At 57.0% G+C, this 27,152-nt stretch overlaps 1 protein-coding gene across 4 annotated transcripts; it reads right to left on the reverse strand.

Annotated features, from left to right (window-relative positions):
- Positions 1 to 160: 160 nt before the first annotated feature.
- Positions 161 to 25,323, reverse strand: DHX37 (DEAH-box helicase 37). Of its 4 annotated transcripts, XM_059139610.1 has the most exons (28): positions 25,254 to 25,269; positions 25,076 to 25,203; positions 23,488 to 23,657; positions 20,482 to 20,594; positions 19,575 to 19,911; positions 16,322 to 16,470; positions 15,168 to 15,260; positions 13,561 to 13,657; positions 12,545 to 12,658; positions 12,341 to 12,442; positions 11,964 to 12,078; positions 11,568 to 11,663; positions 11,246 to 11,370; positions 10,346 to 10,493; positions 9,714 to 9,790; positions 8,910 to 9,142; positions 7,637 to 7,748; positions 6,507 to 6,613; positions 6,172 to 6,360; positions 5,326 to 5,450; positions 5,124 to 5,240; positions 3,777 to 3,949; positions 2,930 to 3,044; positions 2,642 to 2,779; positions 2,346 to 2,440; positions 2,176 to 2,249; positions 807 to 904; positions 161 to 656 (listed from the first exon to the last, which is right to left on the reverse strand). In XM_059139610.1, the coding sequence occupies exons 2-28, from the start codon at positions 25,179 to 25,181 to the stop codon at positions 571 to 573; spliced, it is 3,504 nt and encodes a 1,167-aa protein (XP_058995593.1). In that variant the 5' UTR covers positions 25,182 to 25,203; positions 25,254 to 25,269; the 3' UTR covers positions 161 to 570. The 4 variants fall into 4 exon arrangements, with proteins under 4 accessions (XP_058995593.1, XP_058995595.1, XP_058995594.1 ...); XM_059139612.1 differs by having other exon boundaries at positions 11,285 to 11,370; positions 25,076 to 25,323; XM_059139611.1 differs by having other exon boundaries at positions 11,282 to 11,370; positions 25,076 to 25,323.
- Positions 25,324 to 27,152: the final 1,829 nt, after the last annotated feature.

Here is a 27,152-nt window from a genome sequence, read left to right on the forward strand (position 1 = left end):
GACAAACGCTGGAAGAAGGAGAGGCCATCAAGCCCTACAGGCAGGGTGGACAGCTGGGTGCACCCACCCAGGCCAGTTTCCCAACGTGCCTGTCAGGGTGGGGGTGGGACAGTGTCCTGCAGACACGTGCACTGAGACCCACTAGATGCGCACACTGGTATGCTGACAGCAGATATTTTTATTAAAAGTGATGCACAGCAAGGGAGCACCACCCCCGCTGGGGAGGGGATGCAGAGGAAGGGCCTGAGGGCACCTCCTGCCTGCTGTCGCTTCCCCCTCCGGCCCTGCCACTCCGCAAGGGACTAATGTAGTCCCCAGAGTGGCACAGGAAGTAAAACCATTCTCCGCCACATAATAAGTAGTTTTAAAAAGGACCCCTGGGGTCCGACTGCCCAGGGCAGCAGCAAGCTGTGTCCAGACGTTTTATATCCCAGATGAGCGAGGGTTTCCAGGGGCCTGGCCCGCCTCCTGGGAGCAGTCCACCGGCCAGAGCGACCAGGCTGGAAACCAGCCACAGCCAGCTCTCTGGGTTCCCCAGACCAGTCCCTGGTCTTACAGCCAGGCCTTGGGTCAGGGGTCAGAGGTGGGGGGCCAGGCTTTCTCAACGTCGGCGTGCATGGCCTGTGGGAGCCATTGACAGTACTCGGCCAGCAGGTCTGCAGAGGGCAGGAGAGAGGACAGTCAGAGCGGCTCTGGACCCGGGTGCCCGCAGCACAGCAGCGCCTCCCACCACCCCTCGGTTGCCTCGGTGGATCCCATCCTGTCCATCTGCGAGCCCTGGGCCACAGGGCACTGGTGACACTCACATTTGGGGCTTTTCCTCCAAGCAGCCAGCAAGGCCTCCCGGCAGAGGGCCTGCTCGGCAACAAGGGCTCTCAGCAGACTCTCCGTCCTGGGCTGTAGCCTGCAGGTGGAAACGTGGCTGTAGGGTATCGCTGTGCCCAGCAGCTGTGGGAAGGGGCAGGTCCCACTGCTAGGCCAGCCGCACCTAGGACGGTGAACAGTCTGCCTCTGTCATGCTGGGGGTGCTGGCCAGAGAGAAGGATCTAGACTCGATCACCCCTCCAACTTCATCTCTTCTCACGCTTGACTCTTTCCTGCCTCTGACCCCCCACCCTGGCTTTCGACAGGGTCCTCGAGCGCTACCACCCAGGCTGCTACTATACACACTGCTCATCCCACCTAGAACCTTCCTCCGTACTTCTGCTCACAGCCCTACCCTGTCCCCATCTGCTTGGTCAGACTCCACTGGACCAACCCTACCCCACTGGACGTCCTCCCCTGTCCCTTTGTAGCCCAGTCCCCACATGCCATCTGTCCTAGTTAGGTTCTCTCTGGTGACAGCCTCCGCAGCTAGCATGAGGACATGCCTGGCACAGAGCAGGTGCTCCGAAATGCCGGGGGAACGACTTGACTGGCAGGGGCCCCTGGCGCCATGCCCCCACCCTGAGTCCCAGGAGACCCTGGCCTACGTACATGCCTGCCTGATGCCTGTGGGTCAGGCCCCTTGCACCAACTAGGAGGTCACCTTAGGAAGGGGCATGTGTCTGCTTGGAGCTGGGTGGGCAGAAAGCAAGCAAAAGGGAAGGGCAGGGCTAAGCAGAAGGTTGTTGGGAAAGGGGGGTCCTGTGCTCAGCAGGCAGGCGGCCCCCAGGGCTCGTGTGCAGGATGTCTCCTGGACACCTGGACCTCAAGATGGGCTGACCAGAGTCTCCCCAAAACCTCAGAACATGACCTTATTTCCTTGTTTGGGAGGAAGATCTTTGCAGATGGAATCATTTAAGAGGAGCTCGTACTGGACTGGGGTATGCCCTACATCTGGTGACTGGTGTCCTTACGAGAAGAGAAAACCCAGAGACAAGGAGGCACAGCCACGTGAACACAGAGGCAGACCTTGGAGGGATGTGGTCACAAGCCAAGGAATGCCTGGATGCACCAGGAGCTGGAAGAGGCAGGAAGAATCCCCCCACCCCCCGCCCACCCAGAGCCTGCAGAGGGAACACAGCCCTGCTGATCCTTCACTGCCAACCTCTGGACTGTAAGGCTGCGAGAAATCTATTTCTGCTGTTTTAAAGCGCTTGGTTGGTGGTCATTTGTTACGGCCGGCCCTGGGGCGCTAGTGTGGGCTCCCTTCCCCACTACGTGCCACCCTGACGCTCCTGGGGAAGCCTGTACCTGGCCCATGTCTTCAGCATCGTGCTGGGGCTGGACAACAAGCAGCCCCGGTAGGAAGCCAGCTTGGGGAAGACCTGGGGAGAGACCACAGGACAGGATGAGGGGTCCCGGCTCACCTTCTGCCCATGTCCCCCCAGGCAAGGGAGCAGGGGAGCTGCTGGGCTGCCTACCTGCCCTTCCAGCAGAACGCGGGCGAAGTGCTTGTAACAGTCAATGCCCTCCGGGAAATCCACCTGCACCGCAGGGAGCGGCCACCCGACACGATCTGGAAGGCAAGAGCCTGTGAGCAGGGGTCTGGGATGGGTCCCCATAGGGCCCTAGTCATGTCCCTGAGTCTCGGGTCCCGCCCTGTGAAAAGACAGAAGGCCTGAGATGACACGGCCCGTGACCTCCATTCCCAGGGTGCACGGTGTGGGACCATGTGTCTGCCAGCACCTGAGGCTGGCAGGAAGTCACCCTGACTCACAGAACACGCTGGCCCGGTGACACAGTACCCGCCCCTTCTCCGGGCAGTAGGTCGGGGGCGGCTCCTCCAGGGGCTTGTCGAACTGGCAGTAGGAAGGCAGCAGGACCGGGATCCACTGGACCTCAACAGCCGAAACACCTGGGAACCAGGGAGAGAAGGGCTGGGGGGGTCGCCGCGGCACTGCTGTGGAGGGGTGCCAGGGTCCCACCCCCCCAACCAGGGTCCCGGTGACACAGCTCACCAGAGCCGCAGAGAGTCAGACAAAGAGCTGGCCACCAGCTCGGCTACCTTTCATGTACATCTTGGTGGTCTCCACGATTTCCTGGTAGACCACGAACTCGGGCAGCTCTCGGAAAAGGACGGAGCTGGGGTGGATGAAGACGGGGTCATCGAGGAGAGGCGTCTGCAGAGAGACGGAGAGCGAGGACGAGTCCAGGCAAGGCACAAACACCAGGGAGATGAGCCCACGTGAATTCGATTACACGCCCCGCCTGAAGCACAGGAGTGTGTGCGGTCAGCCCACGGTGGGGCCCCGCACGCGCGTCTGTACGTGGCCACGTGTGGGGCAGGTCTGTACGCCGAGCAGCACTGAGCCCCGCGGCTGCACCCGGATGATGGGGTGCCACGTGAGACAAGCCACACATAGACCACATCCAGAACATCCAGAACGGACACTTCTGGAGACATGGAATGCAGATTCACGGGGCAGAAAAAGGGGAGCCCCTGCTAACGGGCACGGGCGTCTTTGGGGGAGGCTGACGATGCCGTGAAGCTGACTGCGCCTGTGGCCATGCAGCTCCGTGGAGACGGAACTGCCACGGAACTGCACGCCTTCAAGCGGGGAATTGTAGGGCATGTGATTTCTCTCTGAATTAAGTGGTTACGAAAATAGAGTTGGGGGCAAAGCGAAGACCCAAAGGAAGACGTGACCCTGCCACACACTCTGCCCTGGTCCTTGGCGGGGACTTTCCCAGAGGCTGCAGGCACTCGTGTGTGAGGAGGAGGGGCCCCCAACAGCCCCCCCCCCCACCCGGCGCTCAGGCTGGCAGGATGCCAGAAAGATGGGGAGGGCGGGGGGCCAGGAGCCTGGCGAGATCAGCCTGCGCACCGCGCTGCACTCCCCGCGCCCGCCGACCTTGTAGGCGTTCTTCCACGCGTCGTCCAGCAGGTCCTCGCTCTGCACCCTGCGCGCCAGGTGGTCGCCCAGGCCGGCCGCCACGATCTGCCGCAGGTAGGTCACCTGGCTCTCAGACGGCGGCTGCATCTTGGGGTCCACGAAGAGCCCGGCCTCGGGGCACACGGTATTGACTGCGAGGAAAGCCAGGTATGAGGACAGTGGGAGCCGCGGTCTCCTCTGCCCTGACCTTCTCACACCACTCCACGTTGTGGAGCTCCAGACACTCCTGCCTACTTGTTTTGGCTCCTCTCCACCGAGGCTGCTGGGGGAGACAAAGCCCTCAGCTGCCTGCCCCAAACCCATGCCCTTCTCCTCCTTAGGACAAAACCCCAAGTCCTCAGCGGGCAGCAGCGGAGGCGCTAAGGGAGAACCCGCTGGGCGGGCGCGGACCAGCCCCTGGCCCGGGTGCAAGACACGTGTGTCTGGGAGGGACCGATGAGCGGGGTTGCAAATAAGTCTCGGCGAGTAGGGGAATTTCTCATCCCTGGGTGCGCACCGCAGGGCGAAGACTGTCTCGCCTCGAGCTTCTGCAGGGAGCCAAGGCAGGCACGAGATCAGGGGAGGCCTCACCCTTCCGCAGGGGCGAGGGGAGGAGGAGGAGGCCGGTCTGAAGCTGTGGACGGTATAAAGAAGGGGGCTTTGGGCCGTGCAGCTCGGGAGGGGCAGAGCAGGGAGTACGGGAGGCTCAGACTTGGAAGAAAACTATGTTCTGAGATTTACCGGATAAACCTCCTCTTGTCTTTTCTACAAAACCTTTGGCAGAATACATGTTGTTTAACATAAAGAAAGAGAAAAAAGGAAAGAAGACGAAAGGACGCAGGCCCAAGAACAGAACGCAGACGAGCTCCACCAGCTCAGCCCAGGGGCAGGAAGAGGGGGACCGCACCGCCAGCTGCTCCCTGCCTCCCCAGAGGGGCCTCCACTTGATGCAAGGGAGGGAACCCAAGATGGGACTACAGGGCCTCAGGGGCTGCTGGGAAGATGTAGCGAGCAGCTCCAGGCCCGTCCTAGAGATGTTACTAAGAAAAAGAGGAGCCCGGGGAAAGGCCTCGTGGGAGGGACTGCACGTTACCTTCCCTCGGCCCGCACGGCCCAGAAGTGGCCAGGACCAATTCGGGGGTTACGGATAAATCTCAGCGAGCTGGTGAATTTGCAGATGTGGACTCCGTGGATAATGGGGATTAATGGTGCGGGGTTAACGCGGCTCAAAACAACTTTCATCTTTACAACGGTCAAGTTCTCTGCTGGTGTCGCCAGAGATGGGGGACCTGGGGAGCCGCCAGAGGCTGGCATGGGGGACGCTACCTGCAGTGGTCAGCTGTCCCCGCAGGCGCCGGATCTCCACCATGGCCTTGTACCGAAGCCCGTTGGCCTCACAGAACTGGGGGGAGCAGCCGGAGTACTCACACGCTCCCACAGCACCTGCGGATGAGGGGGCACTCGCTTGCTGCCCTGCCCCAGGCCTGCCGGACCTCCGCCACCCCTCCAGGCCGCAGGGGGCACGCACCGAGCAGCACCATGATGTCTCCGAGCTTGAGAGAGGCGCCCTGCCCTGCCCAGATCCTCTTCATCTGGGCCACCCGGGCCCGCTTGGCCTTCAGCCCGGCGAGCTCATTGTCACTGGCCGCAGGTCTGCAAACACACACCCCCACCCGGGCTACCGCTGTCGGTCTGGCCGCCCTCGAGGCAGCAGGGGCAGAGAAAAATCCTGGGGGTAGCCACTGACTAACACGGTTAAGGTCTTGGACATAAAATTCACCACCTGTAGCCCAGGAGACGAAAAATGTGCGTTCTCCTAAGCCAACCATTCTCTAGATCAGATCTAGAGACCTGATCACGAAGAATCCAACAACCAATGCTGCCGTCCCAGCCACCGAGGGCGGCCTGGGTCAGTGATCACTGTCGCGGCTCCCCGGCCCGTAGAGAGGCGCCAACGCCAGGGTTAGAGCGTGCGGCAGACACATTTTGGAGCCCTTAGCTTGTGTTAACTACTTTAACCTCAACAACAACTCCATTATTATTTTTGTCTCACCCCCATTTTCCAGATGGGAAAGGTGAGGCCCAGAGAGGTGAAGTCACCCCCTGAAGCCACACAGCCTGGAGTAGCGGAGGGAGATTGGAACCAGGGGTCTGGGCCAGAGCCTGGGCTCCTGGTCATTATAGGCTCTATGGGCTCCCCAAGCGAAGACCGGACTCTGCAGGGCTCTGAACGCCGCTGGGCTCAGAGCGGATGAGCACTAGCACGAGGCCACCCAACGTGCCAGTGACTCCCCCTGGAGGCCGGGCTACCGGTTGCCGCTCAGCACAGAGCAGCCCCCACTGGCCTGAGCAGCGCCCCCAACCCCGTGCCCACCTGTCCAGCTCCTCGAACAGCTCGCGGACAGTCATGGCGGCCACAATGGTGATGGCGTAGGGCAGACAGCCGTGTTGCCTGCTCAGTGCCAGCATCTTGGCGTAGCGGGGCGCCACGGGGAACGTGGCCATGGTCCTGCCCAGTGCAGTGATGGGGCAGCTCAGCCGGGACCTCTGCAGCTGCTTCATGCTGGAGGAGGGGAATATGCGGTGGAGGGGTGGGGTGAGAGGTGTTGCGACTCAGCGGCCCTGGTGCTCAGGGCAGCTCAGGAGGCAGAGGGCTGAGAACGGGGCTGGGAACTGGCTCTTGGCTCCCCCCGCCCCGACCCTACCTACCTCTCTGTTTTCTGGGGCGTCTGCAGGGCACCGAGCGCGATCAACAGCTCCTCGGCGGCCACGAGGGCCTCCACGGAGGGAGGCGTTGGAAAGGGGAAGTTGATGACCTGGGCAGGGGGAGAAGTGGAGGGGCAGCTGGACTGCAGAGAAGCAAGCAAGAACGCGGGGGCCAGCAGGGCAGGCCGGGCAGGAGGACAGCGCTCCCGCACCTGTCCTGACACCACTCACGGCCCCGACACTCAGAAAGGACCCCAGGGACGCTCCTCGTCTGTGAGCCACGGGAACCCCAAGTGCCGCCTCCTTCATTTATTCACACAATCCACGCGCTCGATAGCATGTACTGAGCACCTCATGTGCGCCACGGCCGTTCTTGGCCCCAGAGACCAAGAAAGCAGACGACAAGGGCTCTGCCTATGCTGGAAGGGCCCGGACTACCCGGGAGTGAGCACGGAGACCGGCGTACCCGCATGACAGTGAGGGGAGGGAGGGACCGGGCTCAGGGGCGGTGGCAACTGAGAGAGGGTGACCGACTCTAGACTAGTGTTCTAGCAAATCCGCACACACCCGTGTCCACAGCTGCTCTGGCGCTCATGGCCACAGGTGGCGACAACACAGGCGCCCATCGACAGGTGAATGGCTAGACGGTACGTGGCCGGGCCCCAGGATGGAGCAGGACTCAGCCGGAAAGGACTGAAGTGCGGACACATGCCACCATAGGGGTGACCGCTGAAGACATTTATAGGAATGACTCCATTTACATGAAATGTCCGAAGCAGACAAAGCCATGGAGACTCGGGGTTGGGGAGGAAGGATCGGGAATGACTAGTAATGGGCCCAGGGTCTCTGTCTGCCTGCACCACGCTCCCTGGAACAGCAGAAAGGTGGGGGACCCCTGGACAGGGGCATCGTGAGGATGCTGCTGTCGCCAGAGGATTGAGTCAACAGAACATTCTGGAAGTCCATGGACAGCAACAGCCCTCTGTGCCTTGGGCAGGCGCTCTGGGTGTTGGGAAGGGTGAGTCCTGGGGAGGCAGGGGGTCTCGGGAGCCGGCCATGCCGGGGGGGAGCTGTGTAGACACAGCGTGCGGGAAGCTCTGTGGGGTACAGGCAGGGCTGGGGCCGCCGCTGACCTTTTCAATGTTGAGTGCTTTCATCTGAAGGATCAAGTCTTCAACGGGCCTCCGGCTGATTTCAGGAGGAGGAAACTGCTCAAAGTCACCAAAAACTGCAGACGAATAGAGCCTGGGCCAAGAGAAGCGCCAACATAATGGAATTATTGTATCAATAAACCAAAAGGGAACTCGGCCAAGCCACCCAGCACTGGATCTCCACCGGCCCCGGAGGACAGGCACGTGCCCCCACGCCCCATCCACTGCCTTGTGTCCCTGCCCCGAGGTGCGGACTCAGAGGGGTCAGCCTCCATGTGAGGGACGGAGAGTGGCGCCTGGGGCCCAGTCCCCAGCAAACAGCAACCACGGTCACTTCTCCCTAGGTTTTTGTGCACCATTTCTCAATTTCCTCTTTTCATAATTTGAAATATCAACAAAACCAGCAATAAAACTATCAAAAATTAAAAGGACAAAAGCTGCAAGAGCACACTTGCCAACAGCACCTCTAAGGAGGCTTTACTGTCCAGATTAGGAAAAGAACTCTTTCTGCTCCAGAAAGGACAAGTAACCCTACTAAGAAACAAGCAAGAGATCTGAAAAAGCACTTCTCCAAAGAACACAAATAAATGGCCAAAATGCATGGGGAAAGACACGCAGGGTCACCAGCCATCAGGGACACGCAAACCAGGACTACAACGTGCCACCGCAGCACAGTTCCAGTCTTTAAAAAATGGAAAACTAACAGGTATTGGAGAGAACATGGGGCAACCAGGGAAAACTTCCATGCACGGCTGGTGGGAGGGCCACACGGTGCAGCGGCTGGGGGACACAGCGCAGCGGGTCCCAGCCGGAGCAGCATAGCCGCCACGGGACCCAGCAACCCCTCCCCTGGGACAGACCCAGGGAGATGGAGACACACATCCAAGAGTGGGGACAGGAAGGGGCAGTGATGAGAATACTGGGAACGGGCTGTGGAGACGCCACACACTGCCGCCAACACTACAGCCCCCCCGAACGGCAGGCTTCAAAACGGTGACATTTATGGTAGGTTAATTTCACCACCACGAAGTTGTCACAAAGTAACACGAAAACACAGCCACTACAAATTAAGTCACCTACTGAGTCAGTAGCCAACTGAGCACCAACGAGGCCCCACAGAACCGCCCAAGGACCGTCTCCAGTAGGACAGTACCCGCTGCAGCCTGGGGAGGGAACCCCTGTTCTTTGCTCCATGCTGGTGGCTGCTGCAGTGCCCCCCCCCCCCGCATCACTGGAGAGGCCCAGGGAGGCCCACCTGTAGCAGTGGCCCGGCTCCGTCCGGCCCGCTCGGCCCGCCCGCTGATCGGCTGAGGCCTGGGACACCCAGGTGACCCGGAAGGAGGACACGCCGGTGACACGGTCGTAGTGCCGCTTCTTGACCTTCCCACAGTCTACCACGTACTTGATGCCCGGGATGGTGAGGGATGTCTCAGCCACGTTGGTGGCCACGACACACAGCCGCGTCCCCTCTGGGGGAGGCTGGAAGACCTGGGCAGCAAAAAACCACCAGAATCAGGAAAGAATTCATGTGACAGATGGGTGGGGGGGGGGAGAGGGGCCAAGAAGCCAGGAAATCTCTCTTAATCACAGAGAATTTTTTTTAAGATTAAAAAAAAAAATTATTTATTTGACAGACAGAGATCACAAGTAGGCAGAGAAGCAGACAGAGAGATCGGGGAAGCAGGCTCCCTGCCCGATGCGGGGCTCGATCCCAGGACTCTGAGATCATGACCTGAGCTGAAGGCAGAGGCTTTAACCCACGGAGCCACCCTGGCGCCCCTTAATCACAGAGAATTAGCCAGGCTAGTGAGACCGCAGAGGTGGCGAGGGTGACAAGCCCTCTCCTTGCCTCAGGTCACAGTGTTTCTCAGCATGGACGCAGGGAGGCATTCCTGTTCTCCAAAGAGATCCCAACGTCCTTCTAAAACTGGGGGTGTTGATCAAACCACTGATGACGAGGACAGCCCAGGGCCTGACCTGCCCTTCTCCCAGGGCCCTTCGGGGGGGCCCCAGCCAAGCACCCAGCCAGCATCCACCCCAGGCCCCAGGCTGTTGTTACCTGCGCTTGCTTCTCGGGGGCCAGCAAAGAGTAGAGCGGGAGCACGTGGAGGGGGAGCGAGGCGTCCGGCTGCTCACCTGCCGGAAAGCAGAGGCCCGCTGGCTCTCCCAGACGCCCCCGGCAGGCGCCCACCTCAGACCGCCCGGCAGCCCCCGACCTGTTCTCCACGCTCTGGACAGCACAGTGGGTGAGCAGAGTCTGGCTCGGGGTCAGAAGCTCCACGATCCCCACCCCATTCCCAGTGGGGAATGCCGCTTCGCTGTAGGATCTCCTCAGAGGTCTGGCCACCAGACGCCCTCGGGCAACCCCACGAGGACCCAGACTCCTCTGCCAACACGGGGCCCTAGAACTAGGCAGCCCTCCCAGCCAGGCCTGAGGCCTGCATTTACCCAGCAAAGCCGAGCACCCCCGTTACAATTAACACTACAAATATTTGAGGTTCTGCTTTGTCAGGCAGTTGAAAGAGCTCAGCAAACAGTAGGCACAAAGCGGCAGAAAGCCCAGCTCTCTTGAGGCTCGAGACAAAGATGTCTGGGCCTAACAACGGGGCCTGGTACACAGCAAACGCTCAAGAGACACCTGCTAAACGAACGACCGAAGGACCATGAGTAGGGGCCCTGCCCGGGGCACACCTCCATCTTCTCCGTCGTCCCCCAAGTCCAGGTCAAGGTCGGAGCCCAGGGCCTCCTCCTCCTCCTCGTCCATCTCCGCCTCCCTGTCCTCGTCACCCTCGCCTGCTGGCAACACCGAGTAGCTGTCCAAACTGATCTGGGGCAGTGCCTACGGCAAACAAGACGTCAGAACCACAGACTGCAGGAGACGTAGGTCACGGGCAGGAGAGACAAGCGTGTCGAAGTGCAAGGCCCCATCCCCCGACCCCGGAGCCACGAGGCCTCAGGCAGCTCCAGCAGCCCTCCTCGCTGTATCGCTGGGGCTAGCCACAGGACTATCTCACTCGGCTACAGGCCTGCTGTGAAGACGGACTCAGCATGCAGGAGGCACTTAAGAGCGCCGCCTGGCAGGTCCCAAACACAGCATGGGGGTTAGTGACCTCCAAACAAGGATGCTGTTACCCACGCATCCATGACGACAATGTGCAGATGCCAGGGGAGAGCACCCCCGCCCCGGTTCTGCAGGCAACACCAGGGACCCCGAGCCCTCCCAGAGCATCTCACAGGCCCAGCTCAGGTGCTTAGGGCTGGCCTTCTAGAAGCTTCCTCCTGGCCCACAGCACAGGGAACCGTAAACACTTCAAATCACAGCGCACCCTGCAGCCTCTGAGCAGCACTGCCCTGTAGAACCTCCTTCCACTATAGGAATGTACCAGACCCGTGCTGCCCAATACCGTCACCAGCAGCCCCAGATGGCTACTGAGCCCCTAAAATGGACCGAAGTGACTAAGGAACTGAATTTTAATTTTACTTCATTTTAATTAAATTAGGCTCCACACAGCTATGTGGGGCTGCTGGCCACCAGAGAAACAAGGCAGCCTCAGAGCCCGGAGCGGCCCTGCTGCGCGAGCCTCTACACACCGCCGCCGCCGCCCTGCTGCGCAAGCCCCTACACACCGCCGCCGCCGCCGCCGCCCTCCTTGCTCTTGTCCTTGACTTCTTGAACTTCCGCATCTCCTCCACTGAATCTTCTCGATCTTCTCTCTCTGCAACAGGAGCAGATTGAGGAGAAAGACATCTTGAGGCCAGATGCAGGCTGAGGACTCTGTTCGTCTGTCCAGAGTCAGGCCGCTCCGCCGCTAGCCATGCCCAAGGCACCGGCTCCCCCGACAGGGAAGCCGTGAGGCCGGGAGGCCGAGGCTGACCCCCCGCCGGCTCCCAGGGCCCAGAGCTGCCGCGTTACCTGGGGGCCTGCGTCGGGTGTGTGGGAAAGCTCTCCTCAGCCTGCGGCACAGCGCGTGCACCTCCGCCTGCCCCGTCAGGAACACCAGGATGCCGCCTGAGCCAAGAAAGAGACCCCCCCGCTATCCATGTGCTCACAGAGCAAGCATCGTCTTCCCCGTCCGCCGAGAGCTGGGCACGAGGAAGACCGGTCACAGCAGCTGAGACCCAGGCCAGAACATGTGACAGGGAGCTGGAAAGTGCTGCACAACCCGCTATTTGACTCCCCGGGCATGGGCACAGAAGACCAGGGGAGAGGGACGCCAACCAAAGCCCGCACGAGGATGCTCACGGCGGCTCATCTGCACCCCGGGGGTTCGGAGGGCAGGTCCGGCCTGTCTGGTCCCCAAGGCCTCACCTGGCGGCAGCATGCGGTGGATCTTGCAGACCTTCCGGAAGCACTCGCCACTGTAGTCTTCTAGCGGGGTCCGCTTGTTGAAGTGCACGGTCACCGGGAACTGCCGGGACTCCACCTGGGATGCACCCCAGGGGTGCACCGGGGCCGTGCACTGAGCCTCTGCCACAGCCTGGCGCCTCCTGCCTTCCCCGACCTACCCGCCCTTGGAGCTCCCTAATGCTGGCCCGCATTCACCGCACGGAGTTGGGCCTCCACCGGCAGAGAGGCCACCCCCATGCCCCCGCCCATGCTCGGCCTCCGCCAACCAGGTGTCCCACCATCCCCGCCGCCAGGCCCTGCTTGCCCTCGCCCGCCCGAGGCTCTGGCCCCGGCACTACCTTGATGACGGGTGGCGGCTGGGGGAAGAGCCGCTGGTTCTGTGTGAAGTCCTCCACCCGCAGCGTGGCCGACATGATGAGCAGCTTCAGCGGCATGTGCCTCTAGGGGACAACAAACCCGGTGACGACGGCCAGAGCCCTGGCGTGGGGGCCCTCGGGAGACCCTTTCACCATAGCAGGCAGGCGTGGCCCAGGGGGTTCTACCTTGGCCCGGAGAGCCACGATGCGGGACAGCAGGCCGATGAGGATGTCCGTGTACACGCTCCTCTCATGGGCCTCGTCGATGAGCACCACCTTGTATCTTGGCAGCAGGAAGTCCTAGGGAGGGGGAGGGGCGGTGGGGTGAGTCTGCCAGCCCAGGCCCGAGCCACTCCAAGGTCACGCACACCCCAAAACTCTCCCACCCCGGGAGCTCTTGTCACTGTTGGCAGGGATCCCGGAGCACCTGGCCTGTGACCTCGGGCAAGTTCCTCTGCCTCCCTGTGCCGGGTTCTCTATTCCTAAGTTGGGGCAACAGAACCCACCTCGCAGAGTCACAGGGAGGTTTCTGGGACAATCACTATCTGTAAAACGCACAGCCTGGGGCCCGGGCCCGGCAAAGAAACTGCTGGAGGAAGGGCAGCTACGACGCATTACAGCCCCGTTTCCCGAGCCAGGCGCTGGCAGGTAGGGAGGGCAGGCAGGGAACAGGAATGAGGAGGTGGCAGCAGGGGGAACCGAGGGTGCTGGGACAGCAGACGCCACAGAGAAAGGAGCCATACTCAACCCCATCACAGCACATTCACAGCTACATTCCCAGTGACCGCAGCTGGCATCCTGGTGGAGAAAGGCATCACCTCTGCCCTGCCCAGAGGTCCCTGCCCAGGTGGACGTCGCGCAGCCAGGAGCACACTCGTGGCTGAAGCACGTCTGTGAACCAAATCACAGTGACGTGAGTCCACACGGAATGAGCACCTGCCAGCTGTTGTGCTGAGGGGCTTCTGTGCGTCGCATCATCTCTGCTTCAAAACAGTTATGAGTCCAGGCTTTCAGATCAAGAAGCTGAGGCCCAGAGAGGTTAAGTAACTTGCCCAAGGTCACACAGAGGTGCTATGCCGCGCAGTGCTTTGCCGGTGGTCACCATGCCAGCGGCTCACTTCCTGGGGGCGAGGGTGGGGGGACACGCAAACTCCCCAGCCCAGGCTCGCTGGCCTTGCTTTGTGACAAGAGGAGCGACCAACCTTCTGGATTTCCTTGAGCAACACGCCATCCGTCATGAACTTGATCCTGGTCTCCTCGGTGACATTCCCTTCGTATCGGATCTGGTAGGAGACCACCCTGCAGAGATAGGCAGGCCAGGCCCCGACCAGCTACAGCCGTGTGGTTGCACCACACCAGACAGCAGAGGCCTGGCCTGCACTTTGTCGCCAACGTGCTGTGGAGGGAAGGGGGACCGCCGCAGCCCCCTGGAGACCCGGACCGCGGCTGGAGTGCGAGCTGGACCACCAACTCTGGAACCCTTTCAGAAGAGGACAGGAGGATGCTCCAGAGTTCTTCCGGGCTTAGTCATGGTCAGGGTATTATGTTTAAAATGTCCACGATTGGGGCTCAGTGGATTCAGCCTCTGTCTTCAGCTCAGGTCATGATCTCAGAGTCCTGGGATCGAGCCCCACATCGGGCTCTCTGCTCAGCACAGAGCCTGCTTCTCCCTCTCTCTCTCTGCTGGCTTCTCTGCCTACTTGTGATCTCTCTCTCTGTCCAATAAATATATAAAATTTAAAAAATAAATAAATAAAATGTCTATGATAGGGGCGCCTGGGTGGCTCAATGGGTTAAAGCCTCTGCCTTCGATCATGATCCCAGGGTCCTGGGATTGAGCCCTGCATCGGGCTCTCTGGAAGAGCCTGCTTCCTCCCCTCTCTCTCTGCCTGCCTCTCTGCCTACTTGTGATCTCTCTTTCTCTGTCAAATAAATAAAATCTTTAAAAAAATAATAAAATGTTCACGATAAAAAGCGAAAACGGAGGAGAAAAGAGGGCAAGTCTGTATGTACAGTCATTTTCAACGTATACCGTTTGATGCGACAGGAAAGACACAGAAGGACGTGGGGAGTAGAAACCATTTCTGTCAAAGTCAGATGGGAAGAAATACAGACAAATGCACAGAGTTCCTTGTCCGTGCCTGCAACTGTCTGGAAGGATCCGCAGGAAACACGCTGCGGCACCTCCCCCCCCCCACCCCTCGCTTGCATGCCGGTCCCGGGGTGCTGGTGCTGCTCTGTCCACGTTCACTAACAAGCCAGATGAGGGCCACTCTACATGCTTTGGTGCTTTCTCAGCTTTAGACCACACTGGACGTGCCACCTCTTTGAAGCCGAAGACCACAGTCTAGGCTGGGGCTAGGCAGGCGCATTCTAAACGTGGCCCCGAGACAGCCTCAAGCAAGCGCTGTGCTGGCTTCGGTCTGTCGTCCAAATCACGTCCCACAGCCTCACCAGCAGCAGACGATCTGCGCTCAGGAGCTTTGCCTAAAATAACTCGCCTGCGCGAGCACTCATCATTGCCCACTGTGTCCCGCCCCCTGGCTCTGCTCCATCCCTGAACCCCCAGAAGGGTCCTCAGTGCCCTGTGCATGAAGGGAGCACAGGGGCCTGGATGCCCTGTCCATGCTCTGCGGCCCCCGCCCCAGGACGTCCTACTGTCCAGGGGATGGGAAGCCTTCCTGCACGAGCAGACCCCTGTGCTCAGATGCGGAAGCAACACTCCCACCCAGCGCCCTTGGGACCGACGGGGCCCACCAGCAAGGCCAGGGGCCACCCTCACCCCTCCCCCAGGAGGCAGAGCCCTCACCTCTGTGACAGATTCATCTCCTTGGCCACTCGCTGGGACATGGCCACGGCAGCCACTCGGCGGGGCTCCGTGATGCCGATGATGCTGTTGTCACTGGGGGAGGGAGAGCAGGACGGGCGCATCAGCGGCGCTCCGGCCGCTCGTCCATCCCCAAGCCACCCACGTTCCATGTCAGGATTCAGCGAGCGGAGCGGCCCTCTCAGCGGGGGGAATGGGACGGGCACCAGACAAGGCACCTCCGAACAGCACAAGGGAGCGGCCCGCCGGTCAGCACACAGATGCTTCGGCGGTCACGGCCCGATGAAAACCAGACAGCTGCTGCCAAAACGGGGCCCGGGGGGAGCAGATAATGTGCTCCTTTCGACACAGAGCTTGCCAAGGGCTAGGGGCCAGATTCTGGGCTGTGCACAGAACAATTAACATAGTAAGCTGCTCTCCTTAGGAGGGTCAGCATACTGGGTTGAAGGTGGCTGGCATCCAGGGCTGGAGTTTCAGGAGGGCTCCTGGTCATGTACCTGGGCTGTCTGCACAAACAATGTGGCTGATGCTGGACCACCTGCTTATCTTCTGGGCACCTGGGACTCAGGGGCGTCCCGGGCAGAGGGTGCCGAGGTGACCACAACAAACACCCCCCCGCTCCGTCTACTGGGAGAGGGCTCTGGAAGCCCGTGGCCTGGATCCACCAGACTTCACCCCTTGTGCCTCTCCCTTCTGCTGGCTGTGTTCTGTGCTCTTTTGCTCTAGTAAAACACTTACATGTACAGCTACAGGCTGGGTCCCATGAACCTTCCCAGCAAATCCGTGAAGCTGGGGTGGTCTTGGGGACCCATGATGCACACACGGGTCAAAAGTGCCAACAGGAGGAGACATCAGCAAACACACTGCCCCACGTGCCAGGGACCAATCCAAGCATTTTATGCAAATTCCCTCTGTTCACCTACATACCCTGTGAAGTAGGTGCCATGGCTGTCCTTATCTCAGAACTGAGGACGCAGAGGCCCAGAGAGGTTAAGGAGCTTGGCCAACGCCACACAGCACATAAATGGCAAAGCTAGGACTAGATCCGTGGGAGCTCGTGTTCGGAATAACTTTTGGGGATCACAGCTCCACTGTCACCTGAAGAACCTTCAGAGGACTGTGCGGCCAGCCCCCACCTGCTGTAGCCTGCTTCGTAGAGAAACTGCGGCACCTGCGTGGTCTTCCCGCTGCCAGTCTCCCCACACACGATGACGATGGGGTGCTCAGCAACGGCCTCCATGATCGCTTGTTCTTCGGCGAGAATGGGGAGCTTCAGCCGCTCTTCCTGGCAGAAGAGAAGAAGTCAGTGCTCAGGGAACTGGGGGTCAGTAGGACTATCAAGGTTGACACGGTTTCTGGAAAGGTGTCCGTGGGCATGTGGATGCTGCAAGCTTCCTATCAAGTTGATGACGCCCTGCCACAGGGGAACGGGTGAACCCTGACCGCTGAGGAGCGGGACACAGAGTCACAGCCCCCAGGAGACAGAGACATGGGCGGGGTCCTTCTGGGTCAGAGTGGAAGTTCTTGGAGAAGGCTTAGCTGGGACAGAGGAGCCCCCCTGAGACACAGCAGTCTCAGCTGTTGCTGGGAGCGGGGTGGGTGGGTTTACATTTCCATCTGATCACTCCAGTAAACAACCCGGTACTAATCTTATCTAATTCAAGGACCTGCCACCCTGCGATTCCTCCCACAGACACATCCTCCAGAGCAGTGACTTTACGATTTTATTCATTTGAGAGACTGCGTGCGTGAGCTCCGGGGTTAGGGAGGGGGCACAGAGGAAAGGGACAAGCAGACTCCCTGCTGAGTGCGGGGCTTGATCCCAGATCCGTAACCCTGAGATCACCACCTGACTGCAATGGAGAGTCGGATGCCTAACCGACTGGGCTGCCCAGATGCCCCCAGAGCAGTCACTTTCAAACCTTCTTTCCTGTAACACACACACAGAACAGGTTTTGTGTGGTAACTCATTACACACACGCACACACACACGTACACGCACGTACAGCTGACCCCTGAACAACACTCGTTTGAACGCAACGAGTCCGATTCCTTATGCACAGATGTTTTCCCTGTAAATGAAGGACAGCACTAGGAGCGCCTGGCTGGCTCCGTCAGCAGAGCATCTGACGCTCGATCTCAGAATCACAGGTTTGAGCCCACATTGGGCACAGGTATTACTTTAAAAAAAAAAAAAAAAAAGGTACAGGACTAGAGATGTGTTTTATCTTCCTTATGATTTCTTCACATCTTTTCTCTGGCTTGCTTTATTGTAAAAATACATTACGTAACACACACCACACAAAACACGTATCAGTTGGCTCTCTCGTGTTATTGATAAGGCTTCTGGTCAATGGCAGGCTTTTTGCGGTTAAGTTTTTGGGGAATTCAAAGTTGCGTGTGGGTTTCTGACTGCGCAGAGAGTCAGTGCCCCAACTCCCGTGTTGTTCAAGGGTCAACGTTTCCCATACTGGAAAAGTTTTATGAACCACTGCTCACGTTCACTCTCTGAAGCACGCTCACGTTAAAAAGCATCCCATTCTATTTCTATTCTATTTGCTTCAAAAGCAAAAAGTGCTGGCGATCTCATGACCCATGACGGTTGTGACTGTCAGTGTGCAAACACTGTCCAAGAGAAAATGTTGCACGTGTAAGGATACTTGAACTGTGCTCTATTCACACAGTAGGACACGACACAGCCGGGGGAAAATGCCCCCCCAGGCAGATGAACTTTGGCTCGTGCACCACAGTGCATAAATAAAGCTCAGAAACATAAAACTAACAAAAAAAGCAAAAGGCTGGGGGAAAACTGACATGACGTCATTTATAAAACCAGGTAAACTTAAGTATTAGATGGCTTGGGAACATGTATGTGAATAAAGACTAAGAGAGGACGAAACCAGAACAGGGCAGTAGGGACACCTGAGGGTGGAGCCAGGGTCCCCGCATGAGGGTGAAGCAGGACCCCACACCACCACCAGCCAGCAGATGGCACTGAGCTCTGACTTCACCTGGAAGGAAATCTAGGGGCGCCTGGGTGGCTAAGTAGGTTAGGTATCTGACTCTTGGTTTCAGCTCAGGTCATGATCTCAGGGTCCTGGGATGGAGCCCTGCACGTGGGGCTCTGCACCTGGTGGACAGTCTGCTTGGATTTTCCCTCTGCTCCTCCCCTGCCTGCCTCCCGGACCCGCCGTGGGTTCTTGCTCTCTCTCTAAATAAATAAAATCTTTAAGAAAAAGATTCTCCTGGGGCACCTGGGTGGCTCAGGTCATGATCTCAGGGTGCTGGGATCGAGTCCCACATCGGGCTCTCTGCTCAGCGGGGAGCCTGCTTCCCCCACCCCTCTGCCTGCCTCTCTGCCTACCTGTGATCTCTGTCAAATAAATAAAGAAAATCTTTAAAAAAAGAAAAAAGATTCTCCCGGCCCCCTCCCTCTGCCCCGCCCCCAGTTACACATTCCCTCGCTCAAAAAGAAAAGTCAGCCAGCTTGCTCTAACCATATGTAAGGACATAAATGCACCTGTAACTGAAACCAGTTTCAATAAATACTACTTATTCTTATGTAGAACATAGCACTGGTATCTTCTTTCTTTTTTTCCCATTTAAAAAAAAAAAAAAAAAAAAAAAAAGGAGCTGGTCACCTCTCCCGGCTTCCACTATACAATCTGCGGTCTGAAACTGACCCTCTCAGGCCCAGGGAGCCTCTTGCCTCAGGGACTCAGCTCGGCGGTTCTGAGTGTGGGACAGCCCCTCTCCTCGGCTCCCGGGGGTTCTTAGCACTTGCCCTAGACAGCTTCCCGGGCCCTCCTGTTCTCCCCCTTCACGGCCCCTGATCCTTTCTGACACGGCTCCTGTCCCTGCCCATGTCCTCTGCTGTGCTGACAGCCGGAGGCTACAGAGCATCTCACTTCCAGGGCCTGGCCACCGGCACACGCTCGGGCACCGAGGTGGAGGCCCCCTGCTCCCCCTGCCCCCACCCCGTTCTGCAGATGAAGAAAGGGAGGCCTGGGAATGGGCGAGAAAGTGGTGGAACCAGATGTCCACTTCAAGTCAATGGACTGCACAGCCCGTGCTCTTGTCCTGGTGAGTGGTCACCTGGGCCAGGGACCCATGGTCAGAGGCCGAGGGTGACGGTGAGCCAGTGATGAGAGAAGCAGGTGACACCCACCTCCACAGCCCTGCCCCGTGCCGGGCCTGCTGTAGGCACACGTCAGTCTCTATGACAACCCCCCAGGACCCCCCAGGTAGGCAGTTGTCCCTGTTCGAGGAGAGGCCGCTGGGGCACAGGAAGTAATGCGACCTGCTTGAGCCCCAGGGGTGCCCCCACCACATCCTCGACCCCCCACTGTGCTAGCCTGAGCACTCATCACCAACACCAGAGCAGCGAACCTGCATTTCGGGGGTGCGGTTCACAGGGATGAAGACGGCGGGCTTCGCCGGGGGCCTGGCCAGGGTGGAGGCTGCTGCTGGAGGTGCCGAGGTAGTTCCGGCCAGACAGCCTTGGCTATTGGGCCCTGGACTTCCAGTGCCAACCCCTGGTGCAGCTGGCAGTGCCCCGGCTCCAGCCTTCACCGGCTCAGCGACAGGGGCCTCCTCTGGTTCAGATTCTGCTGAGGACTCATAGTCCTCCTCTTCCTCCTCCGACTCTTGGTGATAGCGCTTCCGGTTAGCCCCGCTGAGGCTGCTGATCTTCTCCTGCCCCTGGGCTTCGGTCTTGTCAGACTTCCTGCCGGGACAGCCAAAGGACAGGCACGAAAGCTCTACAATGGGCCAGTCAACCCGACACAGCTCTGTGTTGCTATACACCCCACCACGGCCATACCCCTTCCCGCCCCAGGGCCTCTGTACTTGCCTCCCTGCTCCCCGCATGTACACTCTCCCTCACCTGACCCAGACGTCACCCAGCGGGGAGACCGGCCCATCTCCCTGCACCCTCTTTCCCTGCTTTACTTTCTGCCTCGTGCCTGCCAGCACTAGACACAGATGGAGTCAGTTGGTTCTTGCCCATCTCCCCACCATGAGACTGTAAGCTTACTTATTATTCTATTCTTGTGCACCCCTCTACCCCCAGGGCCGAGAGGAGAGCCTGGGACATAGTTTGCACTCACAGCAGCCATAAATACGCACAGTGCTTAAGACCAGGACTCTGCCCTGCAGGAAACCCCATCGTGGCTGGGTGGAGAAATCCCGCAGCCGGGGTCCTGGGAGCCTCAGGGCCGCTGCCCACGTCTGTCCTCTGTCCTTCCACCACTCAAGCCCTCCCCCAGGGCACTGGCAGGGGGCCCGGCGCACTCACTCTCTGCTGTGGTACATGCGGTCCCCCGTACCCAGCTTGGACGTGGTGTAGAACAGTCGCAGCTCGGCTTCCGAAACCTGGACTTGGCTCAATTTCTGCAGCATCTCCACTCGCTGGGGAAGGAAACAAGTGCATTAGACATCAGGCAGGATGACCCTCTCATTGGACAGGAAGCGAGACTCTACATCAGATTCTGGCCTCACGAACAACTGGTCTTTTTAACCTAAAGGTCACATTATGAGTGTTGCATGACGGTCCTGCCTCCCGGTGATCCAGGGTGGCTTTCTTTCTTTTTTTAATAGATTTTATTTATTTTATTTTAAACAACTGTATTTATTTATTTATTTAACCAGAGAGCAAGGGAGCACAAGCAGGGAGAGTGGCCGGTAGAGGGAGAAGCAGGCTCCCCACGGAGCAAGAAGCCCGATGGGGGACTTGACCCTAGGACCCTGGGATCACAACCCGAGCTGAAGGCAGATATTCGACTGACTCAGCCACCTAGGCGTCCCCCGGGGTGGCTTTCTATACCCCAGGACGGAGTCTGGCGCCAGATGGACCAGACTGTCCCTGCTGTACCGTGTCTGGAGAGATCACCCACCATCCGGACGCCCATCCGAGGGAGACTGAATAAAGGCGGGCCTGTGTGTGCAACAGGGCGCTCCCCCGCTGTCTCCCAGGGAGGGGAGGCTCTGCTGCGCCTGCGAGTGTTCCCCGCACTGCCTTCAAGACAGCAGCACGTGGGGACAGGGACAGTTGGCCTCCTTCCCCTGGTGAGCGACTGAGTTTTGCTACTCTTGAAATCATGTAGATGCACTTCTATACGTGCTTCCATCTGTGTGCTTTGCAATCAAGAAAAGGAAAAACCAGGTACAGAACGGTGGGAGAAAATACAGTACAGGATTTTGGAAAAGGACACCCCTGAAGGAAACTGAGCCTCCCTGTGCCAAGGGCTCCAGGGACTGAGTGTCAGGGCTGTGAACAGGGACCCCGGGTGGTGACCTCAACAGAAAGGCATATGGGCATCGCCTAAGGTCTCCAGACTGGGGTTCCTTGGTCTCTGCGCTGCAGACGCTGTAGGCCAGAGAATGTTCTGCTGTTCTGCGCACTGCAGGCCGCGTGGCAGCGTCTCACGCCTCCACCGGGTGTCTCAGACACGGCCAGCGGGCCTCTGGGGCAAAACTGTCCCAGCTGCACACAGTTGCCCCAGATCCAAATACCATTTCCAGGAAATTCAGAAGGGCAAAGGGATGTGCTTAACTTTACCACAGAGATGAAGTTTTTAAAATGCGGACACTGGGAAACTCTACAGACAACCAACCTGATTTCCTTCGACAAATGACAAGGGAGAAAAACAAAGGAGGTGGGGTAGGGGAGCATTTATGAAACAACTGGAAATTCGACCACTTACTGGATAATTGATTTTTTTTTTGATATTTGATATTTTAAAGAAGTTTAGGTGTACTAATGGTCTTGTGGTTATCTTAAATGGTCCTTATTTTAGAGATACAATTGGAAATATATATGGAAAAAATGTTATGCCTAGGGGGTTTGAATGGTCCCCCTGCAAATATGCCCATGTCCCAGAATGTGATCTTATTTGGAAAAAGGTTTTCTTCAGATCTAATTATGTTAAATTTCTCCAAGTGAGTTCCTGCATTATTCAGGTTGGTCCCAAATTCCAAGACAAGTGTCCTTACAAAATACACAGAGAGGAGACAGCCATGTGAAGACAGTGGCCAAGACTGGAGGGACGTGACCACAGGCCAGGAATGCCTGGGGCCACCCCAAGCTGGATAGAAGGAAGGCTGCCCCCGACAGCCTTCATAGGGACATTGATTTCAGACTCCTGGCCTCAACAGCTACAACAGGACACATCTCTGTTGCTGTAAGCCATCCAGTTTGTTTTGGCAACTCCGGGACCTAGATACAGATTTCTGCTACCTGGGAATGACCCAGAAGGTGGTAAAGAGCCCAGCTGTGGAGATGACTGGGGGACCGTGGATTGACAGTTGCTGTGCTGGCGACAGGTACACACTGAGTTTAGTGCACAAGGTTCTCCATTTCTGTAGATGTTTGAATCTCCCATTACAAAATGTGTTCCTTAAAAAAGTATGAAGGGAGGGGCGCCTGGGTGGATCAGTGGGTTAATCCTCTCTGCCTTGAGCTCAGGTCATGATCTCAGGGTCCTGGGATGGAGCCCCGAGTCGGGCTCTCTACTCGGCAGGGAGCCTGCTTCTCCCTCTCCCTCTGCCTGCCTCTATGCCTACTTGTAACCTCTCTCTATGTCAAATAAATAAATAAAATCTTAAAAAAAAAAAAAGTATGCAGGGAGAAAAGTTGATTCTCCAGAATTAAGTTAAAAAAATAAGTGACACAAAATGATTAAGACAAAAAAGGAAGAGATGACCATGCTAATGGGCTGACTGCCCAGTTAATAAACATCCGGCCTCAAGGATGCTGGGTGCATCCAGACTGACGGAGACTCCTCGGCAGGCCCCTGGAGGGTCTGCAGGCTCCTGAGCTGTGTCAGGTATGGGGGCTGCTGGCCACAGAGGCCATTCGAATTTTTTTTTTTAAGATTTTATTTATTTATTTGACAGATAGAGATCACAAGTAGGCAGAGAGGCAGGCAGAGAGAGAGAGAGAGGAGGAAGCAGGCTCCCGGCTGAGCAGAGAGCCCCATGTGGGGCTCGATCCTAGGACCCCAAGATCATGACCTGAGCTGAAGGCAGAGGTTTTAACCCACTGAGCCACCCAGGCACCCCGAGGCCATTCGAATTTAAATTAAAATTAAGCCACATAAAAAATTCCTTTCTCCAACCATACTAGCCACACATGCCCAGCAACTACTATATGGAATTGTGCAGACACAAAGCATGCCTCCACCCTCCCCGTTCTGGAAAGTTTGACTGGACATTCATGTGGCAGAGATCAAGCCGGGGGACACAGACCCTGTCTCTCCCCAGTGTGGGGAGCCGTATGCCGACCCTGATGGAACAGGCGTACCTGGCTCTTTTTCTCCTTCTGTTCTAAAATTTTCTGCAGCATTTTTCGCTCTTTCTTGGTCAGAGGCTTCTTCTCCTTCTTTGACAGTGGAGGGGCTTTGGGTTTCTTTTTCTTCTTTCCCGGCAAAACAAGTGCATTGCTTGCATCGACTCCTTTCAACGTGTCTTTACCTGGAAAGATACACATGCCTGAACCCCCAGCCCAGGGACCAGAGACCACAGAGGCCTGCGGTCCTCCAGGGTCAACGTTAATGCCATGTTCTCCGGGGGGCGGGGGGGGGAGCTCTGTGCCTCCTCTCATGGGCACCCCCTGTCCCATGTGTGAGCCCCCCAATGCCCACACAGGAATGGGGGTGCGGGCCCGTCAGCGTTCCCTCAACTCGTCTGCCCAGCACCCACCACGTGTCAGACTCCATGGTGAGTGAGGGCACGTCCATCATGGTGGTCAGGGGAGGGCAGGGAGGGAAACCTGCTGCAACAGTGCTCCCCTCAGAACGGGGTCGTGCTTTCTGTGGATGTGAGGTCAAAACTATTTCCATAATACCATAATACTACAACATTCTCCAAAGCCTTTGCAGGGCACTAAATGCTGAGTTCAAGCCATATCTACTTTTTTTTTTTCCTAAAGATTTTATTTATTTATTTATTTGACGGAGATCACAAATCACGAGAGAGGTGGGGAAGCAGGTTCCCTGCCGAGCTGAGAGCCCGATGCTGGGCTCGAGCCCAGGACCTTGAGACCATGACCCGAGCCCAAGGCAGGCTTAACCACTGAGCCACCCAGGTGCTCCCCTATCTACTTTTCAATGTCATAGTTTGAAAGTTCCCAATCTAGACCCCAATTCAGCTACCGTATTACTCAACCTGCGGCAGCCCGTTGGGGAGCACCTGTCCTGCCTGCCATCTAAGGCTGCGGCTCCCACCCCAGGGCTCCGTGTGGGCTACGTGGGACTCCCACTAGCTCCGCCTGCCGGCTTTGTCCGTCTTTGTGCTGCGAAGTGTCAGAGCAGCTGTGTCTCCTCCCACCAGCATCTGAGCTCAGCAGGGCAGAGATTTAAATTTTAAAAAACCAGAAAGAACTCTCCTGTTGTGTCCCCTGCAACAAATCATGGCACACAGTGGGCGAACCTACCAACAGGGAGGAATCCGCGCAGAAATGTCTGGGCTGAAAAAAACTCATTCAGGGGTCACTGGCAAGGAGATTGTAACAGAAGCCAGAGAAAGAGATGGGATGGCTTCACTTTCTTGCCCACATTCCCCATGCTACTAAACGAGGGCTTAGGGCTCCTGGCCGGCTCCGTCGGAAGAGCGGGGGGGGGGGGGGGCTCCTGATGTCAGGGTTCGGGCCCCACGTTGCAGCAGGTTCCCTCCCTGCCCTCCCCTGGGTAAATAAAACTTAAAAACTCGTGCCGGACTCCACAGGGGAGAAAGCCTCGGGATTGTCCCCAATTCACCGTTACAATTAGACTGTCACGGTGTCCCGCTCTGTGGAGCATCTGAGAGGGGGTTCCTCCCGGTCCCCCCGCCCCAAGGTCTCGGAGGCAGGACGCAGGCCAGCCCCGGCCCAGCCTCCGGCCGGGACGCCTTACCCTCTAGTTCCAGCCGCACGGGGGGCGGCTCCGGGGGGCCCTTCGAGGGGCCGGGGGTCGCCTGCAGGCGCCCCTTGACGTTGTAGCGCCGGCGCAGCTTCCCCATAGCGCCCAGTACCGCCCGGGTTCTGGGGCACAGAAACAGCCCCGAAGCCCAGCGCCCAGTACCACCCGGGTCCTGGGGCACAGAAACAGCCCCGAAGCCCAGCCCACGTGGGCTCCCGGACCCCGGGCTCAGGCCGCGAGACTTCCGGACTGCGTTCTCGCGAGAACTGAGGATAACCGGAGCCTGGGGGGCGGGTCTAGGGGCGGGGCCTGTGGAAAAGCGGGGCGGGGCCAATTTAGAAGCGGGAGGGAAGCCTGAGGTCGCCTTAGAGACCTGAGTTTAAGCCCTGAGTGGTTCGCGCCTGGTGCAGCTGAGTCTCTAAATCTGTTATTTGCTAATACTAATTGGGGAGTGGGACTGTTTAGTCGCCTTTTAAAATATAATCCCCTCCACTGCAAACTTCTTCCCTTTTGTTTTCGCTCATCTGCACTTTCTGATATTCCTGTAAGAGACATAATTAGTTGTGCAGTGAAAAGGCACAAATGTTTCCATTACAGGGCAGAAGCACTAAGGGAAGAAAGCATCCATTAGGCGGCTTTAAACTCTCATTACCCCATCACATTATCTGCAGCGCACTCGGAAATAATGTATTTTCTGGATCCTGTAATTATCTTGCATCTAGAACAGTGATATCGGCATTTTTTTTTTCTGTTAAAATCGTTCATTTGTTAAGGGCAGACATTTAAAATATATTATAGGGGGGAAAAGTGCACTAGGGTTTATTTTGGAATTTTAAAAGGAACCTAGAACGAGGTCTGGCTGCAGAGTAGATAAGCAGTAAGTTATTGAATGTAGGAATGAATGAATGAATGAATGAACGGAGAATGTGATTGCATAAGCTTCCCTCCTGCCCCCCAAAAGAAAAGCAAAAACAAAATGACATACGTGCACACACACAGGTGGTGCATGAGGGGACGTAGGTAGTGTATGTGTGAACATATTTATAAAGTTATATATTAATTTAAATGGATTTTGGGGGGAAAAGAATAATTAACATAGCAAACCTCTGGTTTTGTAGGTTTGATAGCTTAGAATGATAGTGGTCTGCAGTTTTCCCTTAAATATCTCTAAGTAAATAAAAAATGTGTGCGTTTTAAAACTAATTAGGTAATACATTCTCCTGCGTTTTCTAAAATATTAAATACCAAAGGATTATCTCCAGAAAATATAAGAGACCTATATACAGGTCTCATAAATATGTTGAAAAAGGAGACCAATCGCAGAAAAGCATACTCTGTGATCCCATATACATCAAGTTCAAAAACAGGCTAAATAAATTCCCTAAATTTTGGAGGGGAAATAGTGAGTGGCAGAGGACAAAGGGAGCTTTCATGGGAAGCTGGTAATGGTCTGGGTGCTGGATACCTTCGTGTGTTGTTTAAATTCATAAAAAAGCACCTTATGATTTGGGTGTTTTTCTGTTTGTACGCTATACCTCAGGAAAAAAGTTTTCCTAAAAAGTAAGAACTTAATGTGGCCAATTAATATGCAAAAAATGTCACCAGGAATCCAGAGAACGGTAAGTTCAAAAATAAGATACAATGTTTCACTCTTTGGCTTGGCAAAGGTTAAGTTTTATTTTCCTGACGGTGTCAAAAATAAGGTCTGGTTGGACACAGTTTGCTTCAGGACCTTCTGCCGCAATTGGTTACTGAAGGCCCTTCAGTCTTTTAAAATCAGTTCACCCTCCTACACTTTTATACCATTTTTTAAAAAAGATTTTTATTTATGTGACAGACAGAGATCACAAGTAGACAGAGAGAGACAGGAGGAAGCAGGCCTCCCGCTAAGCAGAGAGCCCGATGCGAGGCTCGATCCTAGGATCCTGAGATCACGACCCCAGCTGAAGCTTTAACCCACTGAGCCTCCCAGATGCCCCTTTATACCATTTACTTATTGAAGAAACTGGGTCGTTTGCCCCGTAGAATGCTCCACATTCTGGATTTCACTCAAGGCTTCTCATTTTCTCCT

The sequence above is a fragment of the Mustela lutreola genome, chromosome 11 (assembly GCF_030435805.1).
Source record: "Mustela lutreola isolate mMusLut2 chromosome 11, mMusLut2.pri, whole genome shotgun sequence".
Classification (NCBI taxonomy): Eukaryota; Metazoa; Chordata; class Mammalia; order Carnivora; family Mustelidae; genus Mustela; species Mustela lutreola.